The sequence below is a fragment of the Gopherus evgoodei genome, chromosome 21, assembly GCF_007399415.2.
Source record: "Gopherus evgoodei ecotype Sinaloan lineage chromosome 21, rGopEvg1_v1.p, whole genome shotgun sequence".
NCBI classification, from domain to species: domain Eukaryota; kingdom Metazoa; phylum Chordata; order Testudines; family Testudinidae; genus Gopherus; species Gopherus evgoodei.
This window is the reverse complement of record NC_044342.1, coordinates 9687165-9707635: the sequence shown is the minus strand read 5'-3', so window position 1 is coordinate 9707635 and position 20471 is coordinate 9687165. Positions and strand designations below refer to the sequence as shown.

The 20471-nt window shown below is 43.2% G+C and overlaps 2 protein-coding genes across 2 annotated transcripts; both read left to right on the top strand.

The window, feature by feature from the left end:
* The first annotated feature begins 621 nt into the window (after nt 1-621).
* On the top strand, nt 622-1596 carry LOC115638012 (olfactory receptor 10A7-like). Its single transcript, XM_030539611.1, has one exon. The coding sequence runs from the start codon at nt 622-624 to the stop codon at nt 1594-1596; it is 975 nt and encodes a 324-aa protein (XP_030395471.1).
* Nucleotides 1597-11462: 9866 nt separating this feature from the next.
* LOC115638010 (olfactory receptor 14C36-like) lies at nt 11463-13097 on the top strand. The gene is made up of 2 exons (XM_030539610.1): nt 11463-11537; nt 12135-13097. Exons 1-2 carry the CDS (start codon nt 11463-11465, stop codon nt 13095-13097), a joined length of 1038 nt encoding a protein of 345 aa, XP_030395470.1.
* Nucleotides 13098-20471: the final 7374 nt, after the last annotated feature.

The following is a 20471-nucleotide window of genomic DNA, read 5'->3' as shown; positions in this document are numbered from 1 at the left end:
TTGCATACCAATTTAAAACTAATTCTTTTTAATGCTCTCTTTTGAAGTTAAGAAGTGACTTGATTACAGTTTGCAAGTACCTACATGGGGAACTAGAATTTAATAAAGACAAATTCTCTGTCTGAAATACACAATGTAGTCTCTCAAGGTCCTTTCCAGTGCTACGTTTCTATCATTCAAGGATCTATATTAGACAAAATCAAGACTGGACTCTATATGTAGAGGATGTTTCTTCGCCCATTTGTTAAGAGGTGGGGTAGAAGAGAAGATCATACAATGATTATGTCTGTCATTTGTTGGGTTTAAGGATGGATCTTTTCATGGATTTTTAAGACATAGGATTTTCTAAGAAGTAGCAGAAATTAAGGTACACAAATACCATTTCACGTCAACCTTAGCTGTATGCTTAACTCCCTTAGATGCCTTTAAAAATTCCAACCCATGATTCTAGACACCCTGGCACTCAATTGTGAGTCTTCCAACCAACCATTTTAGTCTTAGCCAACTGACTTGTGTTATGTAATATTTATGGAATTACATTTATATTGCTGCATAAAAACTTAAGATCATTTTCATCAAATAATGTCACAGACTTCCATTTAATTGTCCTAGATACACCTCATGGCAAAAACAGACCAGGGAAATCAAACAACCATCACAGAATTTATCCTCCTGGGATTTGGGAGTCATCCTGGACTGCATGTTTTTCTTTTCCTGCTGTTTCTAGTGATCTACATTCTCACTGTGGCTGGAAACGTCCTCATCATTGTGTTAGTTGTGGCTGATCAGCACCTTCACACCCCCATGTACTTCTTCCTGGGGAATTTGTCCTGCTTGGACACCTGCTACACTTCCACCATCCTGCCTAGGATGATGGCCAGTTTCCTGACAAATGAATATGTCATTTCAGTAAATGGCTGTTTCTTGCAATATTATTTCTTTACCTGGCTAGCAGGATCTGAGTGTTGTCTCTTGTCTGTCATGTCTTATGATAGATATGTAGCAATATGCAAACCACTGCAGTATGCAACTCATATGAATGGCAAATTCTGCCTCCATCTAGCAGCAGGGTCTTGGATCAATGGGATGGTGGCTAGTGCTATAGTAACATCTCTGATGTCACGTTTAATCTTCTGCGGCCCCAGTGAAATTGACCATTTCTTTTGTGATTTCACCCCAGTGATTAAACTCTCCTGCAGTGACACCCGCCCGATCGAACTTGTCACTTTAGTCCTGGCCTCCATATTCACCCTGCCCCCATTTCTATTGACTCTCATCTCCTATGTTTGCATCATCATCACAATCCTGAGAATTCCATCTACCACTGGGAGGCAAAAAGCATTTTCCACCTGCTCCTCCCACCTCATTGTGGTGACCATTTTCTATGGGACCTTGAATATTGTGTACCTGTCTCCAAAAAACCCCACTCTGAGAGACCTAAACAAAGTCTTCTCCGTCTTCTACACAGTTCTGACTCCTCTAGTCAACCCCATCATCTACAGCCTGAGAAATAAAAATGTCAAGGAGGCTTTGGCACATGTTAGGAGTGAGTGTGTGGCCTTGACAAGAGATCAGAGAATCCATGCTAATTTTTAAAGTACACTGAAAATGGAAACAATCATAGCTAGACAAGTCTGGCCTGTGATCTCTGACCTTACAGTCTGGCAGGGAGCCAGGTTATGATTCACTCTCATCTGGCTTCTGTTGTTGCTTCTCTTTCATTTTGAGTTTTAGAAAAGGGATGGTGATGGCAAGGGACAAGGGCAGGCTTCTGTTGCAGCGCACGGCTGGATGGTGGCTTTTAGAAATGGGCTGAGGATCCTGTCAGATAGATGGATGAACAGGATGAAATCCAGGCTCAGAGGCTTGGATACACAGAGGGGTGAGGTGCCTAATTCCAGATTTAGGAACCTGCATCCCATTTTTAGGCATTACCAAAATACACAAAATGACATCTGATGGGTGCCTCACCCAATAGGTTCCTAAACTCACTTAGCACCAACATTTTTGCACCTATCTTCCTGCCTTTGCGCATGTGCACTGCTTCTTTTATCTAGGCCTCGGGGCACCTACATTCTCCCTCATAACGTTTAGCCCGGGGTTTCAGGCACTCACCTGGGATATGGGAGAACTCCTGTTGCAGTTCCCACTGTGCCTGCTGAGGGAAAGGGATTGAAGAGGGATCAGCCACTTTTCAGGTGAGTGCTCTAACCGTCAGGCTATAAAGTTTTCTTGCTTTTTCTATGTCCCAATTAATATGTAATTATTCAATTATTTAATTAAAGTGGAGCCACTCTGACAGGAGAGATTGAGGAAGACCCATATCTGAATATCCCATAGCCCAGGGGGGGCTCCAGGCTGTAAGGGAGCTCAGTGTCTCAACACCTTTGTACATCACTTTGTGGATCTGGGCCAAAGTTCCTTAAGACAAATGGAGGGGAGGAAGCCTAGTTGTGTAGGAGATATGGGACAAAGACTTAGGCTGGGGATTTCAAAGGAGCTTAAGGGTCTTAGGCATCTAACTCCTATTGTATTTCAGCTTGGACAGCTAAATCCATGGCATTATTTGAAAAATTTCAGCATAAATACAGAGCAAATTATGCATGTAGCTTTTTGTACCTGATGGATTATATGTATTATAATTTTAAAAATTTGTTTCTATTGGAAATAAAATAACCTTTCTGCTGATACCTTACAAGGCATGCTTTATATGTGAGATTACGATTATATGAAAATGAGGAATATGGGGGTTACTGTACGCTCCACCAAGGTATAGAATGTCACACACACTCCAAGACTATTGTGGATTTGGAAGTACTGGTCCTTACATTATCTCAAGAAAATCAGTTCTACAAAGCATAAAAAAGAGCACACTTTAGAGTATCTAAAACCACGCAGAAGAGGATAATGGTTTATGCAGACAGAAACACATGTACACTTGTGTGTATGCACACATCAGCTAGTGTAAACATTCTAGCATAGTCTATAAAACCATTGAGTTAGTGCATCACAATGTATCGTCCACTTCTGGGGAAAGCTGTGTCACCTTGACCTGAATTATTTTGGTGTTTTGAGGGAAGCCTAAGACTAACAATTTCTTTCTTATTGCAAATCCTGTGGGGAAGATTGTTGTTCCCAGTCCAGTTCAAAGTATTTAAGAAGTACAGTTGAGTCTCAAAACTTTTTAATAAGGTCTCACTTCAACCCATGACCATTAACCTTTTATGTCTCCAAAGCTTTGTTTTTATTAATGCCTCATGCCACTGACTTGTGTTTTCCCAAATGTAATTTCATTTAGTGAATTAACCTAATGAGCCTCTGGTGGAAAATCTTTCATCATATTATGAAGCACTAGTTTATCTTTCAGAGTGATGACAATGGGCCAGATTGCCAGCTGGATTACATTAATGTGAACTCCATCGGAGTGAGTGGGCCAGAGCCCCAGCTGGTGTAAACCAATGTATCTCCATTGGGGTTAGTGAACAACATTCTCCTCTGATGTAAGTTGACGTAGCTCTGCTGGATCTGTGGACCAGATCCCCAGTTGGTAGGCATAAGCTGTAGCTCCATTGGAGTCAATGGGCCAGATCCCCAGCTGATGCAAATTGATGTAGCCTCATTAAAGTAAACAGAGCTATGAGTTTACTAGAACTGAGAATCTATCCCTATAGCTGCCTCTTTCTTATCCCTTAATTTCTGCAACCATGTAGAGCTCTGGGTATGGTATAGCTACCCCCTTTTTCCACCCTAGAGCTTCTGCTGATAGCTGCACAACATTATGCAGTATAGCTGCTCCTTTTTTATATCAATCATGCAATACAGTATGCATGCTAAGTTCTCATCAGTGATCCTATGCAGCCATGCAGCATGTAGACAGCACAGCTGCTGTATCTCCTTCCTTCCCAGGCTGAGGCAGGAAGGTCTGGTGGTTTAGGCACTAGAAAAAATAATTTGTTTCCTAGCTCTGTCACCTATTTTCTGTGTGGCCTTCCAGGAAAAAAGTGGAAATGGGTATGTCCAGTGTTGTCCATCCTTGGGCTAGTGGGTTTAGGATCCTGGACAGCATCCCTTGGGGTGAAATCCTATTTTTTCATCTCATGACTATGCCTACAGTTTGAGGTGTAATAGATATGTGTCGCTATACATATTTGTAACTATATAAATACTCTATGATGGAAAAACACATCTAGTCATTCCCCAGAATCTGTCACCATCTGAACTCCACACAGGTCCACTCCAAGTTGTGACTTCCTTTGAAAATGTGTTTTTAATGGCATCAAGTAAGATGGTTACACACAACCTCCATGAAAATGCAGTCTTTTGTGTAAATCAATTTTATTTTTGAATGCACTTCCTCTCAAGGTAGCATCTTCTGGCACAGAGAAATTTTGCAATGCAACCAGTCAAATTAAGAGGCTTTGGGTTTTATGGGGTAGCAAATGGGTGAGAGGCGATGAGATGGGAATGGGGCCTCTTGCTTTCTCATCACCAAGGAATGGAAAGCTGCTCTTTTACTCTCTCCTTTGTTTCTATTAGCTGGAATGAAGCTACAGGAGGGTCTCACTTGTGATGGCTGCTGAGAGGTGCATGGAAAGAGCTACACAGAGGAAGCTGTAGTTGTTCTATGCTAATCTGAGCCCACTAATAAACCTTCTCAGATATAATCTGAGAAACAAGGAAGTGTTTAGTTTAGTCTAGTTGCAATGATCCTCAAGAATCCTTCCATGATGTCTCAAATACGGGCTTCTGGCAGGCAGAACACCTCCTGGGAAGTCAGGTCAGGCAGGCAGATGGCCAGAGTCAATAAAGTGGCCCTTCCAATCAGAGCAGCATGACCTAATGTCCAGATTAAGTAAAGCTGTCCAACTCTATAAAACTGTGTGGCCTATTGACCCATTGGGGAAGTGAGGCACCACTCAGGGGTTTGTGGTACCCAGGTTGGGGGACTCAGACTCTCCCTTCTTCTACAAGTCCCACCCCAGGTCTCTAGCAGTGGTGGGGGTGCTCACCACCAAGTCAGCGCACATCCTCATGAAACACACTGACTGGTTCCCCTGTTCACTCACCGGAGAAAAGTCCAAGTCTCCTGGGCTGCTTCCTACCCTTTCTCCCCCAGTGATTTTCCACAGAATCTCCAGGTCTCTGGTGCTTCAAGTGGCATAGCTCCTGCCAGCGCGGACTCTTCTCTGGGCTTCTCAGGCAGTCTGGGGTCTGTCTGGAGCTCTGCATGCTCGGGACCTGTACTTGGGGCCTGGAGCAGCTCCCTGGAGAGAGCCTGCAGTCTGCATCTTCCTGCTTCAGCAGCCTGCCCACACTTAGTTGGGCTGCTTTCTTTTATACTCTGCCTCCAGGCTGAACAGGCCCAGCAGAGTCAGACAGCTGGGGCTTCCTCAGCCTGAAAAGCACAGTTAACCCTTTAGGGGTTGGTTCAGGTTAGGTACACCCCATCACACCTGATCAGAAACCTCACTGGTGAAAGATTACCCAATCTGCCAGCTTCATTACACTGAGCAGGTTCCCGAAGCACTTCAAGCAAAACACACTGGTTTAGGTAAAGCATATAACATATTTATTAACTACAGCAAGACAGATTTTAAGTGATTATAAGTTATAAACATACAGATCAAAGTTGGTTACCCAAGAAATAAAAGCAAAATTACAATCTGAGTACTATAAACTAGACAGGATTTGACTCAAACAATGTCTCACCATGATGGTATATTTCCTTCAAACACAGACTCGGATTTCTCTTTTCAGCCTGGGGCCACCACTCCTGTTCAAAACCTTTTTCCACAAAATATCTTTATGGGTGTTGAGTTGTGGGGGGAATGAGACCAAGCAATAGTGTCACTTCCTCCCTTTATAGCTTCTTCCAGCTTGCTGGGAAAATCCTTTGCTATGATGTGAGTAAAGCAGTCTCCATTATCTATGTGCTTCCTCTGAGAAGCCTTCATTGTATACAAATCCTGTGATAGTCCTTAGCAGTGTGGATTCCCTTTACTAGGCCTTTAGCACTGGCTGTCTTCTCCATTCTTCTACCTGAAAGGCTGGTTGTGGGTGTTTTCAATCTTACGATATATTTCAGTAACACACACATAGCAAACTTCATAACTTCCCATACAGTGATACAGGATACAGTGATAAAATGCAACAAGATATTAATTTTTTTTATATTAAGATTTTTGAAATGATACCTCACCAGGCATACTTTTATCATAGTCACAGCCAATGGAAAATATGGGGGTGCCAAGGTACTACTGTGGTACTAGAGAGTCTAACAGGGACATGATAGCAGTTTCCAAGTACATAAAAGATTGTTACAAGGAGGAGGGAGAAAAATTATTCTCCTTAACCTCTGAGGATAGGACAGGAAGCAATAGGCTTAACTTGCAGCAAGGGAGGTTTAGGTTGGACATTAGGAAAAACTTCTTAACTGTCAGGGTGGTTAAGCACTGGAATAAATTGCCCAGGGAGGTTATGGAATCTCCATCTTTGGAGATTTTTAACAGCAATTTATTTAAACAGCTGTAAGGGAGGGTCTTGATAATACTTAGTCCTTCCATGTGTGCAGGAAACTTGACTGATCCTACGATTCTATGATTCTAGGATAAATATAGAAATAGGGCCCCATTGCACTTACATGATGGTCACCATCTTGGCTGGTACCTTGTGGTTGCATCAGGGACCAGCAGAGATAAGGTTGCAGCTTGATCTAAAGAGACAGGCTCCCTGGTAGGGGTGTGACAGACTCACCTGTTCTGGGGATTGGACTCAGAGGGGTTTTGTAACACACAAATACCAGTGAGTGGCATATGTACGAGTGACTCTGTGTGGCTGATTTATCTGAACTGAATCACCTCCCACATCCTGGAGGCCTGGGCAGTCCAGACTTTCCCACTAATCCCATGTCATTGTTATTGTAGTTTATTCTCAGGTACACGCGGTCACTCAGATTCTCATACTCCAGAAATGTGCTCCTAACCCAGGCTAACACAGAGTGGCTCCTTATTACCATCTAGTGGTCAGATCTTGTACAGCAGCTTATGAGTCTGCTGTGTTCTCCATACTAGTTCACATAGTGCTTGTAGCAAAGGCAGTATGGAATCCTCATTGAAAATGGACAGGCCCTGTGCTGAAGCCATACATAGCTTCTATCAAAGGACATTATCATCTAGTGCCACACAATAGCATACAGCCAAACACACACAATATTGTACAGCCCACATATACACAAACACTCAGTAGAGTCCAGTCTTCATGCAAACACACAATCATGTTCAGGTCATGTACGCATGCAAAACCACAACAGTGTCGAGTCTAGATTTACACTGATATAATCAGCATTCAGCTCTAAGGGCTTATCTGCAAAGTGAGAGGCAAGCCATAACTCACAACAGTATGGCTGTCAACCAATAGTATTAATAGATTCCAAGGCCCGAAGGGACCATTGTGATCATCCAATCTGATTTCTTGACCACAAAACTTGGTAAATGGTTCCACTGGTTAAGAATTTACACCTTATTTGTACTCTGAATTTGTCTAACTTCAACTTTCAGTCTTTGGACCATGTTATACCTTTGGTTGTTAGACTGGAGAGCCCATTATGAAGCATTTGTTCCCATGTAGGTATCTGTATACTGTGCTCAAGTCAGTCCTTGACGTTATCTTTGTCAATCTGAATAGATTGAGCTCCTGGGAAAAATGTACATGTCAGAGCCACAGCTTGTGTAAATTGTCATATTAGCACCGGCTTCAATGGGCCCAGTCACTGGCTGGTGTAAATGGATGTAGCTCCATTGAAATCAGGAAGCCAGACCTTCATAAGATGTAAATTGGTTAAGCACTATCAAGTGAATAGAACTACACTTGTTTGCTAAGGATCTAGCCCTAATTGTTAAGGTCTGATTATTTTCTCACGTAGGCCAGTTTTATGACAGTCTGACTCCTTTGATATCATGTGGAACAGACGGACATATCGGAGCCCTCGGAAGTGGCAGAGGAAGGCTTTTATAAGTAGGGGCTTTGCCAGTAGATAGAGGAACATGGTCATTCCACTCTATTTGACATTGATGAGGCCTCATCTGGAGTACTGTGTGCAGTTTTGGGCCCCACCCTATAAGGAGGATATGGAAAAACTGAAAAGAGCCCAGCAGAGGGCAACAAAAATGATTAGGGGGCTGGAGTACATGAATTATGAGGAGAGGCTGAGGGAACTGGGATTATTTAGTCTGCAGAAGAGAAGAATGAGGGGGGATTTGGTAGCTGCTTTCAACTACATGAAAGGGGGTTCCAAAGAGGATGGATCTAGACTGTTCTCAGTGGTAGCAGATGACAGAACAAGGAGTAATGGTCTCAAGTTGCAGTGGGGGAGGTTTAGGTTGGATATTAGGGAAAACTTTTTCACTAGGAGGGTGGTGAAACACTGGAATGGGTTACCTAAAGAGGTGGTGGAATCTCCTTCTTTAGAGGTTTTTAAGGTCAAGCTTGACAAAGCCCTGGCTGGGATGATTTAGTTGGAGATTGGTCCTGCTTTGAGCAAGGGGTTGGACTAGATGACCTCCTGAGGTCCCTTCCAACTCTGATATTCTATGATTCTATGATTCTTTTTCAAAAGTGCCCCAATAATTTCCTAGAGGCACCTAAATATCCTTAAAACTTGGCCTTAGTAACTTGGGAGTCTAAGGACTTCTTTAAGCTTTTAGCACTATAGCGGTATAGCTGTAGCCTAGTCCATGTCTTTTTAGGGATCCTTCAGCATTAGCATTTGCCATTTTGTTACTATTAAGACAATAATTATTTTGAGCCGTATTTTAAAATGTTGCTTTTCTCTAGTTCCAATCTTGAAAAGCGACCGAACTAGGCAGACTTTTCTGTCTTGAAGTTCTCAGACTATTTTTAGAGCACATGGATTGTACATCAGCAGAGAGATTGTGTTGTGGAAGGTTCCTCTCTCATTTGTGATCCTCTGCCTGTCCACCCAGACAAAATTATGGGGACTATCCACATTGCCATTCAACATCACATAACATCTCTACACAAACTACAGAAATTGTTCATATGGAAATGTGATATTAGGATAGCATTAGTAACTGGATCAGTGTGAAATAAACAGTTTTAAGATGGCATGCAGCATTGCACCTGCAGTCTAACGTGCCTTTTATTTTCATGTTGTCTGCTCTAATATATATATAGAATTGCTGAAAGAATGAAAGAACAAAAGACTGTCAGGCCATCCATCCCTATGGTAGTTGAAATTCAGATACAGAAAATCTCTGCAACACTGAAGTCCTCCAAAGTTCTGTCCCCAGTCGGAATGAATTGCTCCTTAACCATTAAAAGTTACACTCTGGCAATTAATTCCATAGGACAAAGAGCTAAGAAAGTGCCGATTGGATAGAAACTTTTGTCTCTCATTCAGTTCAGATTCACAGGCAAATAAAATGGATTTGAAATTGTTTAAGGGAACAGATCCCCAGCTGGTGTAAATCAATAGTAGCTCCGGTGGAGTCAATGAGGCCTGATTCCCAACTGGTGAAAAGTGACATAGCTTCATGGTCATCTTAGGGCCAGATCCCCAGCTAATGTAAAATTAAGTATCTCCATTGAAATCAAAGGACCACATCTCCACTTTGTATGAAGATCTCTAACTACTCGGAACTCAATGAAACTGTATCAGTTTGCACTATTTTAGGAGATTGTGCTGAGCTTTTAGTGTTTGCCTCCAGGTACCTCTTAGTGACCAACATCAAACACCCAGAGAAGTCTCAGCTGTGGGTTCCTCTGGAGGCTGCATCCCAAGTGCTGCTGACAAAATGTAGGAGGAAAAACAATCTCTACTCCCCCAGAGCTGTTTATGTGGCATTAATGAAGGAACAGGCCATTTCGGGCCAGCTGGGGCTCTGGTGGCACTGGGCTCTGAGCTATTGTAGGTCACATGTCATTGCTACCAATATATATCCTATTTGGCAATCTTCTTGGGATGCCATATGGGATTCAGCCCTGCCTTGTTTTTAACCAAGGATCCTTGCAGGGAAGCTGCCATCATGTGAGATCCATGCTGGGTGCTCTTCCCCTTCTGTTGGGTTAGAGTCAGATAGGGAAGTTTGTCAAGGTGGATTGTTCCTGAGATGAGATCAGAGCTGGGCTCACTGCCCTGGTGACCAGATTCAGCTATTTAGCTCCAGGCAAGGTCTATGGCAAGGTCCTGCTCTATGACTGTGTCTGAATCCTGCACAAGCCAGGATCAATTTCAGAGATGGGAGGGGCTTTCAGTCCCCAATCCCATTCAGTCCTTCACATTTCAGCCAAGCCTGCCCAAGGAGGAGAGCACTCATCTGCGGAGTGGGTCCCTGTCTGCTTGGATCTGCAGAGAGACCCAGCAACACAAGAAATATTGTGAAGGGACTGGGAGACAGCAGCTTGATAACATAGTGATGAGGCATTACTGATAAGTGTACAGACAGACAGTGAAGAATCCTGGCAGTGGACTGTCCAGTGCTTCAGAGGCTGGCAAACATTCCACAAAGACCAATGCTATAAGTCTGCCATTTCAGTTAAATATGTTTGGGTGCTAATATACTGCAGCAATGTAATACTAGAACTATGAGTTACAATTGGAACTCTTTGAAACATTTACTATCATTAAAGCAAACATCTAGAGCTGCTCATTTTTTTCCAGCATAAAAAATTCTACTTTCATTGAAATTGTAGAAACCAAACATTTTTTTGGTTTTGTGAATCAAGAACCAAACTACTGCTCTTAAAAAATACTGAAAAATTGTCACAGTGTTTTTTGAAAAAAGAAAAAGATTTTTCCAATACATACATTGATTTTAAGGATAGGACAAATCTATCATAAAAATGTTTTCAGTTTAAAGTCCACTTTTCCTTTGAAATGATTTAAACAGAAAATATCTGAATACCCCAGATTGGAAACTAATAATTAAGCCAATGGGCCAACATTGTTATTGTCCAATATCACATTTATTGCTGTTTCAAAGAGATTTGTGCAGGATGGTAAAACTGAGAAAGTGGCAATATTAGTATCCTCTGACTATGCTTTATACATAAAGTCTCCCTTAAACTGAGGCACAGAGAGCTGAAGCCCCCAGACGAAGCCTGTCTCTGCTCAATGACATAGAAGAGGGCAACATGGCTAGACCCCAGATCTCCTGTTCTAGCACTGTATCCTCTGTCTCACATTGATGCCTGCTAACCAGAAATACTCAGGTGGAGCGCACACAAACATAGTAAGACACTGCTTATGTCCCAGAGAGTTTACAACTTAAGTGGACAGGACAGAGAAAGGGAGGGAGGGGAAACAGAGGTATTAGCAGGGTAAGTAACTGGCTCAAGGTAACACGGCAGGTCTACGGAAGAACCAGGAATAGAAAATAAGTCTCCTGATGGGGCCAGATATACAGTCACAGAGGGGAATTATACAACACAGATGTAGCTGAGTGATGGTATTAGCCTCCCATCACACAGAGATGAAAATGCAGCTGGGATTTGGTGCCAGAGATCAGTTTGGGAAACAGGCAAGAGATCGTCTATGTGGTGTTGCAGTGGAATTATTTCAACTGAGCTTCACTGGGGACGCTTTATGAGTTCATAGGTTTTTAAGGCCCAGCTTGAGAAAGCCCTGGCTGAGATGATTTAGTTGGGAACTGGTCCTGCTTTGAGCAGGGGGTTGGACTAGATGACCTCCTGAAGTCTCTTCCAATCCTAATATTCTAAGATTCTATTATTCCATGTCATAACTCCTCGGAAACTGGAAACCAGGCATTAGCTTTTTAATACATTACCTCCACATCCAAGTTTGCATATTTCCACAATGGTGGAAATATCTTGGCTAGATCATTGGTGTTGGAGGTGCTTGCCCCATCCTTCACATAGCATTTTATCGAGCCACATCCTGAGCCAGATCTTTGGATGGTGTAAACTGATACAGTTCCATTGACATTAAGGGACCCATGCCAATTTGCACATATATGATAACTCACCACTCATAGTTAAGAGCATGATAAGCACTGTTCATCGTTGACACTCACATCATGAGATATTGCAGCATGGAATCACTGGCACTCCCTCTCTCACTGTAATCCCCACCACTATCTTAGTGCTTCTCTCCACAGCCATCATACAATGAACTGAGAAAGAAAATTTCCAACAGAACCACCCTGAGTGAGTTCCTTCTCCTGGGATTCTCTGATGTTCGGGAGCTGCAGATTTTGCACTTTGTGGTATTTCTAGTGATTTACCTGGTAGGCATGACGAGGAATCTTCTCATCATCACAGCAGTAGCCCTCGACCAATACCTTCACACCCCCATGTACTTCTTCCTGATGAATCTGTCCATTATAGACCTCAGCTCCATCTCTGTCACCATCCTCAAATCCATGATCAATTCCCTCATGAACACCAGGGTGATTTCTTATCCTGGATGTGTCACCCAAGTCTTTTTCTTCGTAATCTTCATTGCAGTTGATATTGCCTTACTCACCATCATGGCGCACGACCGATATGTCACCATCTGCCAACCACTGCACTATGAGAGGCGGATGAACAGGATAGCTTGTGTCCAAATGACAGTCAGTGCCTGGATTACTGGTATTGTCTACTCTGCAGTGTACACTGGGAACACCTTCAAGTTACCCTTCTACCAGTCCAATGTCATCAACCAGTTCTTCTGTGAAATCCCCCAGCTACTCAAGCTCACCTGCTCTAACTCGTACCTCAGTGAAGTTGGGGGTAATGCCTTCATTGTATTTTTAGTGTTAAACTACTTTGTTTTTATTATTGTGTCTGATGTTCAGATCTACAAAGCAGTGCTGAGAATCCGCTCTCAGCAGGGCCGGTGTAAAGCCTTCTCCAACTGCCCGCCTCATCTCACTGTGGTCTCTTTGATGTTTCTCACTGGCATCTTTGATTACCTGAAACCCACCTCCAGCTCAGCATCAAGTCTGGACCTTGTGGTGGATGTTCTCTGTTCCCTGGTGCCTCCAGTGATGAATCCAATAATCTACAGCATGAGGAACACGGAGATCAAAGCTGCATTAAATAAACTGATTGTGTGGAGGTTATTCACCAAGAATTAAAATGTCCATCATTGGTACTTGATTGAGGTTTCATTCTGAGCTTCTTTATGAATCTAATCAATTGATGACAAAATTGTCTCCTTGAGAACATAGAGTGCAATCTGTTTATGAATTCATAAAATCCAGACTAATTCCTTTGAATATTCTGAACTAAGGTACTAATCTTGAAAAACTCATAAGCAAGTGCTTAACTTAGAGAAGACCCATTGCTTAAATTAGTGCTTAAATTAGAGAAGACCCATTGAAGTTTTACAGCTAAACCTATGTTGTTGGGTTTGTTTGATTTTTAGAGGGGTAGGGGGGGCTTTTGGGGTATGGATGTGATTTTCAGCTGGGCCTATCATAATTAGACAACTAACCCTTACGTATTGGATATTGCCCAATGTCACTAAATATGCAAGTGGCAAAACAAGGCGCCAAGGCTCATGGGAATTACATGCCTAAAAGCCTTTGAGGACCTGGACCTGAATCAAGTTCCTCTGAATTCATATCTAGTGCACTAACTACATCACCCTCCTTTGAAGTTCCAGACTAAATATTTAATTTGCATGTGCAAATATGGTGTAATTTGGGTTTCAGAAAAAGTTACATTTGCAAATATGACTCCAAACATTTCAAATATTACCTTCATAACAAGAAGACATCAAATACAAGCATGGATGGATCCTTAAAATGACCTGGAGTTGTCACACAACACACTGATGTATTGTTTGTCCCAGTTTTGAACTCATCTCTACATAACCCATCACGTTTGATAGGCAACAATTGTCCATTTTGACGGATATCACAGTCTCCTTGGAGAGAACATGAAGTGACTGGGACTAGGAGATTGAACTAGCCTTTCCCACTTCTGAGGTGTTCCCTTCAGATCAGGACTGGTCCTTGGTCTCTGCTGACGCTGCTCATATGGGATTGACAGTTCCAGTTTGGCTGGTTGGGATGTTGAGTGAGCGCACTCATGACATACCAAGGAGTTGATGCACAATACCAGTCTTTTTACTTGTATTTCTAGTGCTTTCTTTTTATTCCCCATATCTCTCGTATTAGATGTCTGTTAGATTTCCCCTCTGTGATCCCTCTTGTGTCTCCTTTGTTCATGATGAGATAGCCCATGTTTCTCCCAGATCTCAACCCTACAGCCAGGTCTCCATGCTCTGGACTACCTCTGGGATTTTGTTTCCTGCCCCCTTCAAACTTAGTTTAAAGTCAGCCTCACTAGGATAGCCAGTCTGTAGCCAAAGATACTTTTCATCTTTCTTCAATAGATGGACCCCAACTCTGCTCTGCAGTCATTCTTCTCAGAACAATATTCCATGGCTGAGGAAGCTGAAGCCCTCCTGACGACACCTTCCACGCAGCCAGGCATTCACCTCTTGGATGTGTCGATCTCTGCCTGGACTCCTGTCCTCATCTGGGAGGATCAAAGATAACACCAGCTGCCCCCAGCTCCTTCACCCTCACTTCCAGAGCCCAGTAGTCACAGATGATCTGTTCAGGCTCATACCTCACAGATACCATTACTTTCTGCTTGGATGTAGTAGTAGTAGTCAGAGGGGTGGATGATCCTCAAGAATCCTTCCATAATGTCTCAGATACGGGCCTCTGGCAGACAGCACACCTTCTGGGAAGCCAGGTCAGGCAGGCAGATGGCCAGAGTCACTAAAGTAACCCTTCCAGTCAAGGCAGCATGTCCTAATGTCCAGAGTCAATAAATTTGCCACACTCTGTGAATTGTGTGGCCTCTTGGCCCGTTGGGGAAGTGAGGCACCACTCAGGGGTGTGTGGTGTCCAGAGTAGGGGGACTCGGGCCTTCTCTTCTTCTTCAAGCCCCATTCCAGGGCCATGGTGGTGGTTAGTGTACTCACCACTGAGTCAGTGGGCATCCTCCTGAAACACGCTGACTGGTTCCCCAGTTCATTCACCAGAGAACAGTATACATCCCCTGGGCTCCTACCCTTTCTCCCCCAGTGATGCTCTATGACTCCCCTGGATCTCTGGGGTCTTCAAGTGGCATAGATCCTGTTGGCGCAGACCCTTCTCTGGGCTCCACAGGCAGTCTGGGGTCCATCTGAAGCTCTGCATCCTGTGGATCTGTATCTGGAGCCTGTAGCAACTCCCTGGAGAGAGCCTGCAGTCTTCATCTCCCCCCTTCAGCAGCCTGCCCACACTGAGTTGGGCTATTTCCTTTTATACTCTGCCTCCAGGCTGAATATGCCCAGCAGAGTCAGAGAGCTGGGGCTTCCTCAGCCTGAAAAGCACAATTAACCATTTAAGGGCTGGTTCAAGGTAGGTGCACCCATCACACCTGGTCAGAAGCCTCACCGGTGAAAGCTTATTACTCAATCCGCCACTTCTACAAAGGAAAGGCAATATGCACCAGCTTCTGTACACTGAGGAGATTCTCCAAGCACTTCAAGCAAAACAGAGTTTTGGGTAAAACATAAAACAGCTTTATTAACTGCAGAGAGATAGATTTTAAGTGATTATAAGTAATAAATGTACAGATCAAAATTGGTTACCCAAGAAATAAAAGCAAAAGTACAATCTGAGTTCTACAAACTAGAAAGAATTTGACTCAAACACTGTCTCACCATGATGGTATAGTTCCTTCAGACACAGACTGAGATTCCTTTTTCAGCCTGGGACCACCTCTTCTATTCAAAGCCTTTGTCCACAAGATGTCTTTCTAGGTATTCAGTTGGGGAGCGGGGGAGTGAGACCAAGTGATTATGTAATTTCTCCCCTTTACAGCTTCCTCCAGCTTTCTGGAAAGATCTTCTGCTATGATGTGAGTAAAGCAGTCTCCATTCCCTATGTGCTCCCTCTGAAAAGCCTTCATTGTATACAGATCCTATGATAGTCCTTGGTAGTGTGGATTCCCCTTAATGGGCCATCAACGCTGGCTGGCTTTGCCATTGTTATACCTGAAAGGCTGATTGTAGGTGTTTCCAATCTTACAATATACTTCAGTAACACATACATAGCAAACTTCATAACTTCCCATACAGTGATAGCACATATAATGCAACAGGATATTTATCATTTTTAAATGATACCTCATAAGGCATATTTTGTATGAAACCTATCATAGTCATGTATCACAGGGGTAGCCATGTTAGTCTGGATCTGTAAAAATCTACAAAAAGTCCTGTGGAACCTTATAGACTAACATATGTATTGGAGCATGAGATTTCATGGGTGAATACCCACTTTGTCAGATGCAGTGGGCAATCCCTCCCTGAAAGCTTATGCTCCAAATCGTCTGTTAGTCTATACGGTGCCACAGGACTCTTTGTTGCTTTCTATCAGAGTCATATAACCATGCAAAATATGGGGGTACCAGAGTACTGTTTTGGAGCAGAGAGTGTCACAGGGACATGATAGCAGATACCAAGTACATAAAAGATTGTTGGAAGGATGAGGGAGAAAATTTATTTTCCTCAACCTCCTAGGATAGGACAAAAATCAATGGGTTTAAATTGCAGAAAGAGCAGTTTAGCTTGGACAGTAGGGAAAACCTCTTAAATGCTACAGTGGTTAAGTACTGGAATAAATTGCCTAGGGAGATTGTGGAATCTCCATCATTGGAGATTTTTTAGAGCAGGTTAAACGAACACCTGTCAGAGATGGTCTAGATAATACTTATCCCTCCCATGAGTGCAGGGAACTGGGCTAGTCCTACGATTCTATGATTCTAGGATAAATATAGAAATTGGGCCCCTGTTGCACTTATATGATGGTCAGTATCTTGGCTGGTACCTTGTGGTTGCACCGGGGACCTCCAGAAGAAAGGGTGGGAGTCCCTGCAGCTTGATCTAAAGAGGCAGGCTCCCTAGTAAGGGTGTGACAGACTCATGAACTCTGGGGATTGGGCACAGAGGAGATTTGTAAAACAGAGAGACCAGAAGGTGGCGTTTGTATAAGTGACTCTGTGTGACTGCTTTATCTGAACTCAGTTCACCTCACACATCCTGGAGGCCAGACGTTCTCACTATTCCCATGTCATTGTTTTTGCTATTTATTCTCAGGTACACACGGTCACTCAGATCCTCATACTCCAGAAATGTGCACGTAACCCAGGCTAACACAGTGTGGCTCATTGTCTCCTCTAGTGGTCAGAGCTTGTACAGCAGCTTATGAGTCTCTTTTCATCTCTGTACTAATTCACTTAGTGCTTGTAGCCTAGGGATTATGGGATCCTGCTTGAAAATCTACAGGCCCTGTGTTCAACCCTTACGTAGCTTCTATCAAGGATACATGTAGATGGATGTATCTCAGTTGATATCAGGATTCCAGATCCCCATAGGGTGTAAATTGGTTAAGTGCTATCAAAATGAATAGAACTACACTGGTTTGCTAAGGATCTAGCCCTAAATGTTAAGGTCTTATTATTTTTTCACATATGTCAGTTTTATGTCAGTCTGACTCCATTGATGCCATGTGGAACAGCCTTCCAAGATGAGCAGTGGGGGAAGAAAAATCTAGCTGGCTTCAAGACTTAACTTGATAAGCTTATGGAGGGGATGGCATGATGAGACTGCCTACAATGGTATGTGGCCCATCGGCAACTGCCAGTAGCAAAAATCACCAACATCTGGAGATGGGACACTAGATGGGGAAGAGTCTGAATTACTACAGAGAATTCTTTCCCAGGAATCTGCCTGGTGGGTCTTGCCCACATACTCAAGTTCTAACTGATCGCCATATTTGGAGTCAGACTGGCAGACACCCTGGGAGATTTTCACTGTCCTCTGCTGCATAGTGCATGGGTCACTTGGAGGTTTAAACTAGTGTAAATGGTGAATTTTCTGTAATTAGAAGTGTTTACACCATGATTTGAGGATGTCACTAATTCAGCCACAGGATAAGGATCTATTACCGGAGTGGGTGGGTGATGTTCTGCGACCTGCAATGTGCAAGAGGTCAGATAAGGTTATCATGATGATCCCTTTTGACTTTAATTAATACACAAAAGGGAAAGAATCTCCCATCCTTGCTTTCTAGTGTCCCTGGAACAGGTGTAAGTGGCAACACAGTTTAATAGGCATTGCTTGAGCACAGAATGAAAGGCTGATTCTTCCCTTCTATGAAATGCACACCATGTTAACCCTAGGATTGGGTCAGATCTTCTGATGCTGTAAATCAGCCCAAATACATTGACATCGGTGGAATTAATCTGGATTTGCACTGGGGGCAATTGAGAGCAGAATCTTGTCCACTTCTGCATAAATTGTGTTGTTATGGAAATAAATAACATGGAATGTGAGACACAAACTGAAAGAGTATTTATTTGAAAAAGACAGAAAATTAATTCTTGATGAATAACCTCCCCACAGTCAGTCTCCTCAATGAAAATTTGATCTCCTTGTTCCTCATGCTGTAGATGACAGGATTCATCAAAGGAGGCACTACAGAATAGAGAACAGCCACCATGAGATCCAGACTTGATGCTGAGCTGGAGGTGGGTTTCAGGTAGGCAAAGATGCCAGTGAAAATAAACAAGGAAACCACAGTGAGATTAGGAAGGCAGGTGGAGAAGTCTTTATGCCAGCCCTGCTCAGTGGGGATTCTCAGCACTGTGTTGAAGATCTGAACATACGACACAATTATAAAACCAAAACAACTTAAACCTATGCATGCACTAAAGATGAGAGCCCGAATTTCCCTGAGGTATAAGTCAGAGCAGGCAAGTTTGAGGAGCTGGGGAATTTCACTGAAGAACTGATCCACTATGTTGCCTGCACAGAAAGTTACTGCAAATGTGTTCCCGGTGTGCAGTGCAGCATAAAGAATTCCACCGATCCAGGCACTGGCTGCCATTTGGACACAAGCTCTCCTGTTCATCACTCTCACAGTGCAGTGGTTGGCAGATGGTGATGTATTGGTTGAACGCCATGATAGTGAGAAGGGAAAAATCTGTTCCCATCAAGAAGATGAGGAAAAAGACTTGAATGACACATCCAGCATAGGAAATTGATCTGGAGTTGATTAGGGAATTGGCCATGGATTTGGGAATGGTGATGGAGATGAAGCCAAGGTCTGTAATGGACCGGTTCACCAGGAAGAAGTACATGGGAGTGTGAAGATGGTGGTCGAGGGCTATGACTGTGATGATGAGAAGGTTCCCCATCAGGGCTGCCAGGTAAATCACCAGGAACACCACAAAGTGCAAAATCTGCAGCTCCCAAATGTCTGTGAATCCAAGGAGAAAGAAATGGATCAAGGTGGTTTGGTTGGACATTTTCTTCCTCAGAACATCACGCGCTGCCTCTGGAGGGAAGGAGAAGGGCAATGGTCAGGATTACATCAGTAAAATAATTCTTCTTTTGTGAAAACCACCTTAGTTCACAGAAGTCAGACCCCTGGCTTGTGGAGATTGGTGTAAGATGGGACAGGGAGTGGACGAACCACTGACTCCAGTGGAGTTAGTCCAGATTTACACTGGGTAGAGTGAGAGGATATTCAGCCCCATTGACCAAATGAGATTGCTGCTGATTTACACCAAGCTGAAGGAAAACAGAGTAAGGACTAACTGCTTTTTAGGGGTCTGTATATCATTCCACTCAATGAAGTATTATATTAGGTGAATCTTATCTTCATTTCATAGAGAGGAAAATGCAGACCAGAGAGCTAGAATGTGCTGTCAGATACACCAGTGTAAATCTCTGGTAATGTCACTGAAAGTAGTGGAATTATTTTATATTTACACTACTGTAAATGGGAGTAGCATCTACCACAGAGATGAAAGGGCTCACTGATGGCTATACAATGACTGACTGTAGAATCAGGAACAGAATGCTGAACAACCCTGAATCCCAGTTAGCTGTTCTAGCCATGACCCAGCACTATCTACCCATAACAGAACAAAAAAGGTCCCAAGCTGCTTTCTCACTTCTATAACCTATAACACCCATGACCCCATGCTCTCGCAGAGGGGGGGATTTGAATCCAGGAGTCGTGATATTGCTCCACTCCTCCCATAATCATTGGATTACATGCTAAACCCAGAGCTGGGAATAGAAGCAAGAAGTTCTGACTCCAAGCCACCTACCCTAATCACTCCACTATAAGATTCTACTGTTAAGAATTGTAGAAATGCTGCACAGTGCTCTTAATAGCATCAAGATCAGTAGTACATAAGAACAGCCATATTGGGTTAGACCAAAGGTCCATCTAGCCTCGAATCTTGTCTTCCTACAGTGACCAATGCCAGGTGCCCCAGAGGGAATGAACAGAACAGGAAATCACCAAGTCTGCTATAGACAACCAGACAAGGAGGATGAGGTGGACAAGGCATTTTTTCCAGCAACTAACAGGATTTACTAGATCACAGGCCCTGGTTCTCATGAGGGACTTCAATTACCCCGATATCTG